This window comes from Aulonocara sp. 'chitande type north' Nkhata Bay, linkage group LG7, assembly GCF_057382095.1.
Source record: "Aulonocara sp. 'chitande type north' Nkhata Bay isolate Kocher_YH1m ecotype deep benthic linkage group LG7, A_spYH_male_GT1.1, whole genome shotgun sequence".
Taxonomy (NCBI): domain Eukaryota; kingdom Metazoa; phylum Chordata; class Actinopteri; order Cichliformes; family Cichlidae; genus Aulonocara; species Aulonocara sp. 'chitande type north' Nkhata Bay.
The window spans coordinates 12,260,063-12,270,647 of NC_141350.1; the positions used below are offsets into that span (position 1 = coordinate 12,260,063).

Here is a 10,585-nt window from a genome sequence, read left to right on the forward strand (position 1 = left end):
TACTCTTAATAGGACCATAATTCATGAAATTAATATCATGGCGGAATAAATTAAAATACTAATAAAGTCAAAAACTCCTCAGAAAAGAGTTTGTAAAGCGAAAATTAATCTTATTTCGCAAAGAAATTTGACTTCTTTTTGAAAACGCAGATTTTTCTATGCGTTTGCACCTTTCGTCCACACATAAACTGCGTTTTCTGTCACTGAAAACGGAGATTTCTAAAAACGCGCCCAGGGTGGATATTTTCGAAAACTCATTTTTAGCATTTACGTGTCGACGAGAAAAACGGAGAAAACGCAGCGTCAAAGGTGTGCGCCTTTTTTGACGTCACACTGTGCGCCACGTTATTGTTTTGGTGAAATGAATTTCTACAATACTGTTAATTGTACTCTCTGCAGTGTTTAAATGCTTACATATACACACACAGTTACTGTCCCTCCACACATACAACTCGGTTCTGCTTCTATGCCCCAGCTTTGTTTACTTTTTCCCACCGAGGCTTCTAGACTTCTGATTGGCCAACATTTCTACACGGTTAGGAATATATCGCCACCTGTTGCTTTGGCATGTTCCTAGCAGTGTTTTCCTTCTGCGTTTACGTGTGGACGGGATTATTTTTTAAGACGAAAATGGAAAATCTCAGTTTTCAAAAATACCCGTGTACGTGTGGACATAGCCTTAATTCATAGAACACCAAATACACAGCAAAACTCGCTGGTTCAGACTACGTGGCTACAAATCTTGGGTGAATAGAGCGTAAAACAGACCAAAGAACCTTTAATAGTTAAATCTAACTTTTAGCTTTGTTTAGTTCTATAGAATACAGGTCCCCAACCCCCGGGCCTCGGACCGGTACCGTTCCGTGAGTCGTTTGGTACCGGGCCGCGAGAGTTGAGGCTCAGGTGTGAAATGTATGGTTTTTAGGTTTTTTTGCGTTATTGTGTTATCGTTTTTATCGTTAACTCGGTTTTCCTGGGTCTTTTCACGTGTGTTATGAATAAATCTTATTTTTTTCGGTACCGGTACTAGTTTTATTTTATTGTATTTATCCGCGACACCTTAAAGGTCGGTCCCTGAAAATATTGTTGGGCATAAACCGGTCCGTGGCGCAAAAAAGGTTGGGGACCGCTGCTATAGAAAGTACAAAAAATTTGCAATTGTTACACCATTACACTTCATTAATTAATTAATTAATTTATGACCCTAGTTTCTCCAACAGCAGCAGAGAGAGGCTGCCAGGAGTAAGCGGAGGGGGGTGTTGACTCTGCAGCTCACTTTTTAGGAAGTTGACCTGGGCTGTAGTTACAGGTTCGGGTTTCACTGGGATCTTGCAGCGAGGCCGCACCCCGTCCAACAGGCTCTGCTTCCTGTTTGCACTAAAAGGACCCTTGGGGCTCATTGGCTAAACTCGGCGTAGTAGCACACTGGTGTGGTGCTAATCATCAGTGACCCGTATGACACTTTAAACCTTATAGATCTGTCAGCAGCCTGTGTTCTCAGATTACTCTCAACATCTCGAAAGTCATGTTTATTTTGTTTAATGCCCGAGCCTGTGCGCGACTTCAGTTTCATTCGCAGGGTAGCACATCACTTGGAGTTAGTCGAGTGTTGATGTGGCACATTCGGTTTCCACAGTTGACGTTGAAGCAGCTGTGTGGCTGCAGCGATTAATAAGAGATGAATCATCACTTCCCAAATATTGTGTCTCATCCTTTGTGAGTCATGAGCAGCAAAGTGTTTCTTCTGTCTGAGAAAATTGATCTCTAATGACACATGAGTGAGAGGTTTTAACTCTGAACAAAATGTTCGATTCAATGCGGATCTCTTTGTAGGCCAAACAAAATAACTTCTTTCTTTCTTAAATGAGATACTTAGGTTTATTTTCTATTCTCGGTAGAAACTAATCCAAATCTCTTGTAAAGTAGAAAAAATATGTGAAGCAGCTTGAGCTAATTCTGTGATAGGCTATTTATAGTTTTAAGAACACTTTGCTGTTTACTGTACTATGCACTGATTTGCAAGTCTATTCAGTATAGAGCACTCAAAAGTCCACGCTACATAATGATGGATTATAATAATGATGCACATAATGATAAACTGATTCTCAGTCGCTGCTCACTGTAACATTTATGTTTATCATTATCGTCCGCAGTGGTTCTCAAACTCAAAGCTTTATAATCCACTTTATTAGATACACTGTGCTTGTACTGAAGCCTTAATTCTTCGTGGCAAAGATTCAACAAGATGCTGAAAACATTCCTCCGAGATTTTGGTTGACATTGAATTAATAGGGTCTGTAAATCCATGGTCAGAATCTCCCATTCCAGTATACCAAAGGTGTTGGATTGAGATCTGGTGGCATTTTAGTGCTATATTTGGCTAGAAAGCCATACTTATTGTAATAAACTAATGAGACTCAGACTTTAAAAACAGATTATAAATTCTGAGTCTTCATGGTGACTAAAAGAAGTTTAGTTGGATGTACTTTCAGATTGTGGTGGTTAATCAGTGGATTCAGGGGTGAATTCCCACAGATCCCCTTTAATCTGGAACCGGGCACGTTAAGGTCGGAGTTTGCCGGTCTCTGCGTGAGTTATTGTTATATGTCAGGCGCTATTACATAACACACAGTCTGGAGATTGTGTAATATTTTTAGATAAGAGCAGAGAGAAGCAGCTACAGTAAGCGTACAGACAGTTACAGTATGTGCGGTGCAAACTGATGGTGTTACATTCTTCCTATGCCTGCAACACACATGGCGTGAGCGGGATATGATTAGAAAGACCAACATTACAAAATGCAACACAGGCCATGTGTTTTTCAAAAGCTCAACTTCTGTCTCTGCCGTTGCTCTCGGACACCTGCTGCACAATTCAGCTCTGTGCAGCAGTATGCAAAAACAGCTCATTGAGGTTAAATAATTAAAAGAGACTTCTAAAAGAGTTTTTTGAGATGTGAGGGCGGGGATCTGGCTCGAGTTTCTGAGGGCTTGGCTCAGATGCTGGTTTTACACTCCTGTGTGTCCTGCGATAGTGGATGAGGTCTCCAGAGAGGGGAGGTGAAAGGGTAATCCGATCCCACCTGCTGACACAGCCTTCCAGGATAAGGCCGAGGATACAACTACAGGTCCGTTAGACAAAAAGAAACTGTGCCACTGACACAACCGGTGTGAATATTTAATAACCTAATCTTAAAGAAACCCTTGTATTATCACTTTGCAGTAAACAGAGGCTGAATGGGGGTCTGCAGGAACACCTTTGTGTTGTGATCTTAATTAAATACTTTTGCTTTTGGTGTTAGTTTCTATTATTGTTTCATCGCTTGTCGTATTGCAGTCGTTTCAGAGTGAACCTTTAAAAACGTAGCCTTCTGTCTTGGCTCTCTCTGTCTCTTTTTCTGCCTCTCTCTCTCTCTCTCTCTCTCTCACACACACACACACACACACACACACACACACACACACGCACACACACGCACGCACATGCACACACACCCCATCTGAATCAGAGCTTCCACACAGAAACTGATAATGGGCCATTGTGTGCAACGTGGTCACAGGAGCCAGATGATTGAGAACCAAATTAACTTTCCTTCTGAGTGACTCTTGAGTGAACTGAACACATTGACAGCTCCAGAGTTCACACCAGTGTCGAATTCTGGTCTGTTTAAGTGAACCGGGGTCTCTCAGGCATCTTTAAAGTTGTTGCTTTTAAGGTCTATGACCTGTTGGATACAGTGAAATTTAACACACGCTGTACTGATAGCGTACCAGCACAGAGAGAGGCATAAATATCAAGTCAAATATCAGAAAAGTGATGACAGTTATTTACTACTTTGTGTTCATTTATTATAAACTCTAGTGTTCAAAAGAGGTTATAATAAATGAACACAAACTGGTAAAACTTGCAACAAAAAAGATACCAGACTGATCGTCACTTTAATTCTGTAAAACCTGAATCATTAACTAGTTGCCTGAAAATTCAAATTTTTTGAAACTGAAGTGTTTTTGGAATTAAATTTGTATAACTTTTGCTCAAAAGTTTATTCAAGTTTTTCAGGTGTCAAAAACTCACAAAACGTCATGTATCAAATATGTCACACTTGGGCCTACGGGGTTAGGGAATTTACCATGTGACCAAAAGTGCCGTATAAGTACCAGCGTGAACTGAAAATCTTGTAAAAAAAAAAATCTTTCTAGCTGTGTCTGTGTCTTTAAATTTAAGAGCAGCATTAGGGGATGAGAAGTGATGCTTTTGTTCTTGTTGGAGAGTTTGCTATAAAGAAAAAACACAAGCAGTGACGTGACTAAATAATCCTGGAAGCTAAGCACCAGCTATCAGTTCAATAACTAGGTCACAGAAACTTTCCTTGAGACTAACGTGTCCAAGATCGCGCCACCTTTTCATTCACAGTGAAATTCATCCAGATTAAAGCTCTCTAAGGCTAAAATGTTTTAAAGCCGAGTAGTGCCATACTGTGGTCTGGGAAGTGCAAGTTCAGCCATGTTTTCCTGAAGCACATCCCTCTACACTCATGGTATTCCCTCTGGGACTTTATCAGCGCTCCAAGCTCATCGATCTTATTGCCCAATACCTCACAGCCCTCATGATGATAGCTGGAATGGACGATTTATATTTCTTCCTCTTTGTTCTCTGCTTAGATCCAGCTCTGCAGCCCCATTATTTCCTCCCTGGCTCATCAGGGATAACAGTACTCATTCCATTCAGGATTACTGATGTACTCAGTGCCATCAGTTGGTCTCATGTAGAAACAATTCCACTGGGAAAAAGGAGCAAGAAAAAAAGGCACACAAAGTAATACAGTTATAAGACCTTAATAACAGTTAAGACAATAGCTTAAGAACACACACAAGCTGGGGCAATCGTGTCTCAAGAGTTGGGAGTTCGCCTTGTAATCGGAAGGTTGCCGGTTCAAGCCCCCAGCTCGGACAGTCTTGGTTGTTGTGTCCTTGGGCAAGACACTTCACCCGTTGCCTACTGGTGGTGGTCAGTGCTCCCCAGGGTAGCGCCAGTGTCCGGCAGCCTCGCCTCTGTCAGTGCGCCCCAGGGTGGCTGTGGCTACAATGTAGCTTGCCATCACCAGTGTGTGTGAATGGGTGGATGACTGGATGTGTAAAGTGCTTTGGGGTCCTTAGGGACTAGTAAATACAAATACAGGCCATTTACAAGCTGCTGCCATCCTCTGGCCCCCAAATACTGACTGTGTTTGTTTTTGTGTTTATGTGCAGAGAGCCTGATATTCCAGCCTGGGCTCCTTTACTCTACCAGCTGCAGCTGCTGGACTTCAGAGAGAAACCGGACCCATTAACTCTGCCCATTGCAGACCGCATCCGCATCGGCAACCAGAAACGAGAGACAGGGAATTTTCATTTCCAGAGGGAGGAATACAGCTTGGCTGCCCGGGCCTATTGCGTGGCTCTGGATGTGCTGACCACACGCAGCAAAGGTAATACTCCCTTACTTTTGACTGTGCCAAGGATGCTTTGGCAGAGACAAAGAAACACACACAGAGAAAACACAAACCAGGGCACATAAAACACAGACTAAGAGACCTGAGACACCTTATTGCCACATCAGCCGGGGATGACATAACAGGTTAGCGCTCTCCTCACTTCTGCCGTCACACTAATCGCTTCAGCACGATGTAGCGCCACGTCCATCTGAGCCTGGGGCTGTGATCGTTTTTTTGGGCTTACTTCTTTTGCATAATCAAAGCTAATCAATGGTCTTATTTTTTCTACTTACTTAATCACTTTGATCATTGATGAGGCAGGGTCGGGCCAAGAGGGAAATGTGACTGAACATGTCAGCAAAGAGAAAAACATGCACTGCTTCATAATGCAACAATGACAGCAGACCGGTGAGACAAGTCACCATGGCACTGAAGAGAGGAGTTTATCAGGGCATCGAGATCATGTAATTAGTGGATGAGAAGATGACCAGCAAAAGGGAAAACACAGACCTTATCTCTTACTTGTGTCATTCGGAGCCTAACACACAAAAACCAGCTCGGCACACACGAAGATTTAAAATCAATATAATCAATTAACTGGTAATTACGTAAGAATAAATATGCTCTTGCAAAATATTAGAAATGCAAAACTAAATTAATTTTGTGTCATTTTTTTTTAAGTAAGAACTTTTAAGTTTACTGCGTGGATGGATGAAACATGGTCATTTGAGCTGAAGTGTCCTATTAAATGTGGAAAAAGGGAATATTTTCACTTCTATGTCAAACGCTGTTCAGCTTTTAAAGAAGGAAAAAAAAGAATAGTGTTTGGTTTGAAGAGGAAATGTCGTTTGAGTTTGAGGTTTTCAAGCTCAATATTTAGGCTTTTTAAAAAACGAATTTAATAAGTAACAAAATATTATTAAATAATTAATTTATGGGAGAAGAGCGTCAAATGAAGTAAAACTCGAGCAGATGACCGTCTAAATTATTTGTAGCACATTGATACCAACACTGATATTGTTTTCGGATCGACACTAGCTCGATAGAATCAATACTTTGATTCTATCCTCTAAGTTCAGTATGTAGCCCACACAAGTTGGAGCTGGAGTTTTAGAAACCGGCGCATTTGCATAGCAGGTCTCCAAAAAACACAGTTTCAAAATACATGAGTTAGAATTTGGTAAATGTACGATGATACACACACACACACAAAAGCCACATAAGCTGCTTTTATATGTTAAAATATCATTATTGGTATTGGTATCAGCAATACTGGCCCTGCATTTACTTGATATCGGATCAATGCCAAAATTTGCAGGACTACACATCATTATTATACATTCAGTTTACAACAAAATAGAGAACCTAATAACTTTGTATAAAACACTGCAAAACACTATGATCCCCATGTTTTGGCTTAAATATTTGCAGTTAACTGGAGACCAAACAGTTGTTTCATACCTTGTCCGAGCACAATGAAGTGCAGTGCGTGTTGTTAGTGTGGCCGCTGCTTGATGCGTCCAGGTGCTGTTTAAAAAGGTGAGCCCAAGCGCCTTTCACTTGGACTCGAGCACAGCATCCACGTAGTGTGATGCCTATTTCATATCACACTGCTTTCAATGCTTCCTCAGCTTTCCTGTGTTGAAAATGCTTTGTTAAGTAATTAACATATATGTGGGGACAGTGTGTCACTGCTTCCCCAATTAAGCCACAAAATGCATAAAATTATGAACCCCTTTTTCTCTGTAACAGCGCTTTTCAAGAGCAGGTGTGCACATAAAGAGGGAGAGGAGCGAGTGCTGAGACAAACTGAAGTGTTTTAGGGTCTGGGTCATCAGGGGCAGTGTGAGCGTGGGGATGGGTGGCCTATAGTCTGTGATAGTTATTGCTATGATGTGAGTTGCATGAAAATGAAATAGTGGTTGAACAGTTAACACTGAGACACTGACACAGACTCGTATTTTGAATTAGCTTGTGAAAAATGGGTCCATGCATGAGAGTCATCGGTCCTCTTTATTGTCAGATCACATTTAAAATAACTGATTTTGATTTAATTCTTTGCAAATTGCCACATCACAATCCTGACATGCAAATATTTGGTTAGCTATTGTCATGTTGCAAATCGATTAGCCATTTGGGCACAGCATGTATTATGCTTCATTCAGTAAAACTAAGTTGCATGTTTTTCACGATTGACAGCCAAAGCACTCTTTGGCAAAAGATCAGCTTAATGGATGCAAAAGTTGGTTGTTTTTTTCCCCCTGTTTATGCGTGATGTACATAATTTCCTAAACATAACTGTCTTATTTCTGATAAGTTTTTGTTTTTAAAGGCAAAAACAGGCGCAGTAAATCCAAGACGTTTGTTCAACTTGCTCAGGCACATTTGCGTGGCACATTCACAAAAATGTAGCCCCTAAGCTGCTAACATTTATCACCCATCATGCTCAGGGCCAGCAGTAAAATCCCTTTGCACTAACCAGTGCTCATTACTTCAGTCACTGCTTAAGCCAGTTGGACATCTTTGAGCCTAATGGTAAAACCATGCAGGACAACGATAAAGCATCCAGCTGAATGCAAAAATAGCACTAAATAGCACCGAGTTTCTCCCTGACAGTCAAGATATTACAGATAGGCAGTCATTCACCCTCACGTTTACATCTATTGTTAGTTTACAGCTGCCAATTAACCCTACATGCATGTTTTTGGGCTGTGGGATCAATTCAATCTAATGATTGTAAAGCTACAGTTGAAGCAGAAGGGTATGTTATAAGCCATGCGTCTCTCCCTGTGCAGATGGTAATGATGTTGGTGTGAAGGAAGAGGAGGAGGAGGTGCAGGACTACCGTGTGAAGTGTTTGAACAACCTGGCGACCACTCAAGTCAGACTGGAGCAGTTTGACGAGGCTCTGCACACCAGCCGAGACGTTCTGACCCTCGAGCCAAACAACGTCAAGGCCCTCTTCAGGGTAGGAAAGGTGAGGATGTATAGACAGTGTGTAGCATCTAATTTGAATCTCGCAACCTATAATTTTAAGGAGGTTTCCTGGAAGGAAGAGGAGTTTGTTAATATAGTTAGCTTTTTATTATTTTTGTGGGTAAATAATAGTAGGTACAATATTGCTATCTTCCTCTCTGTCAGTTTTTGATTTATGCTTCCTCCAGCTCTGCTCACACTGCAGGGTTTCTAATCTCTTTCAGCTCCTGTCTGACAAGAGCGAATACAAAGAGGCTATGGAAGTGCTAAAAAAGGCCTTGAAACTGGAGCCAGCCACCAAGGTGAGATGATATGGGTGAGCAGGTCCTTCTTCCAAGGCTGCCTGTGAATCCCTCCCACATAAAAAAAAAGAATGAAAAAACAGGGGAGAGGTCGCTCCAAAATTATTCCTGGCTGCCAATACGCTCCAGTCGGTCTAAATGATGTGTTTTTATTTTAAAAAGGACCTCTCGAATGTGCCATTATTGAGGTTAAAAATCTCTGCATATTATAATTTCAAGGGTAAAGACAGAGTCGAGTGCTGTTGTTAAACTTGCACTTGCACAGCGAATGAATAAATAATTTCCAGGCCTCGTGCAATTATTCAGAAAAATTCAGCTCCGTACTAAACGCTCAACATGTGTTAAAATATTTTTACATTATTACATTATAAACGATCAACCATCAAACAGCACGGGCTCATATAATAGCAGCGCTCTGAGGCTATACTTGAGCAAAATTGCGCTTTGGGCAATATGCTGATATCGCCATGCCAACGTGCAACAACGCAACTGATTTATTTAATCCCAACATGCACAGTTGGGCTTATCTTAAATAAATATAAACAAATGTAAGAAAAATCTTTGGTTGATGACAAAAAAAATGGTTTCCGCTTTATTTAAATTGACAATATTTTTTTAAATGCCTATAAAATCTCCAGTTTTTTAATACATGAAAACATTTGACCCTGGATACGGGATAAATTACCATCTCTCACATTCACACAAATGGACATAACCGCTTTATTTTGAATATTAAAGTTTAGAAGCTTTTAAATAAATTTGCTCCACATCAGCCTGAAGGAACCCTGGTGAACTCTTTGTGTTGAGGCCTGTACCATCTTGTTTTTGTGGTTTGTTTAATCTGCCAAATCCTCCACAGAGGCTCATGCAAACTGCACATCTGGCAGTCCACAGATGTGACCACATCACTAAGTGCTTTCTTGCAATCTTGGCAAAAATACCACATACATACATAACTTACATTTTTGTAATGCGGAGAGAGTAACCAAGTCCTCCTTTTCAGCTACAGCAGAGAAATGTACAAATGCTGCAAAGATTTGAATTAATCCTAGTTTATGGTCATTGCTTACTCCAGCACCGCAGGATCTGATCTACAGAGTTTGAGTACATTTCTGCCAATGTTACAGTGACCTGATCTATAGGGCGCACTGCCACAGTCGCAAATATGCCTGGTCTTGTCTAGACAAAACGAAAATATCTGCTGCTTTGGTAATTACACGCTTGTCCCAGCAGTGGATGAAATGCTTTAGAGAAACCTGATTTAGCTGCTCTGTGAGAAAGTTGGTGCACTGCACTCTGTAGTGGTGGGTCACCCAAAAAAAAAAATATCAGAAATTCCACTGAAAATAAGAAAAATGGCTTACTTTTTATGGCGAGCTACAGTTTTCCGATGATAAATCTGCCATTTAAAAAATATAAAAGGTCCTCTGTGTGAAATTTGGTTACAAGTGCAAAGCTGTTAGTATAAAGTTTAAAATGTGACTTTCATAATTCCCTGGTCTTTAGCATAAAGGTCTACTTTACTTTCAGATCTCTGCTTTCACCTGCTGGACACTTTTAAAACTGCACCTTCACCCTTTGAGCGTTTCATTTTTATTTACTAGAAGCATCTTCCTCCCCCCCTTACAGGCAATCCATGTTGAGTTATCTAAACTTGTCAAAAGGCAGTCTGGAGGCAAAGAAACCCAAGAGTGGAAACCCAAACCAGCAGAGATGCTTGGAGACAATATTGCACCTTTCCTGATCCCATCAAAGAAGAAGCCATCTGTAAGCTGTGATTATATCTACTACTTTTTTTTTTTTTTTTTTTTTTAAATTGTGATTGCCACGAATC

At 40.8% G+C, this 10,585-nt stretch overlaps 1 protein-coding gene across 1 annotated transcript in view; it reads left to right on the plus strand.

The window, feature by feature from the left end:
• fkbp16 (FKBP prolyl isomerase 16) overlaps positions 1–10,585 on the plus strand; it is a 33,849-nt gene that overhangs the window by 21,585 nt on the left and 1,679 nt on the right. Inside the window, exons 4-7 of the mRNA XM_086298611.1 lie at positions 5,250–5,467; positions 8,269–8,450; positions 8,674–8,751; positions 10,381–10,518. Of these exons, the coding sequence (XP_086154737.1) occupies positions 5,250–5,467; positions 8,269–8,450; positions 8,674–8,751; positions 10,381–10,518 (616 nt within the window). The remainder of the gene's footprint in view (positions 1–5,249; positions 5,468–8,268; positions 8,451–8,673; positions 8,752–10,380; positions 10,519–10,585) is intronic.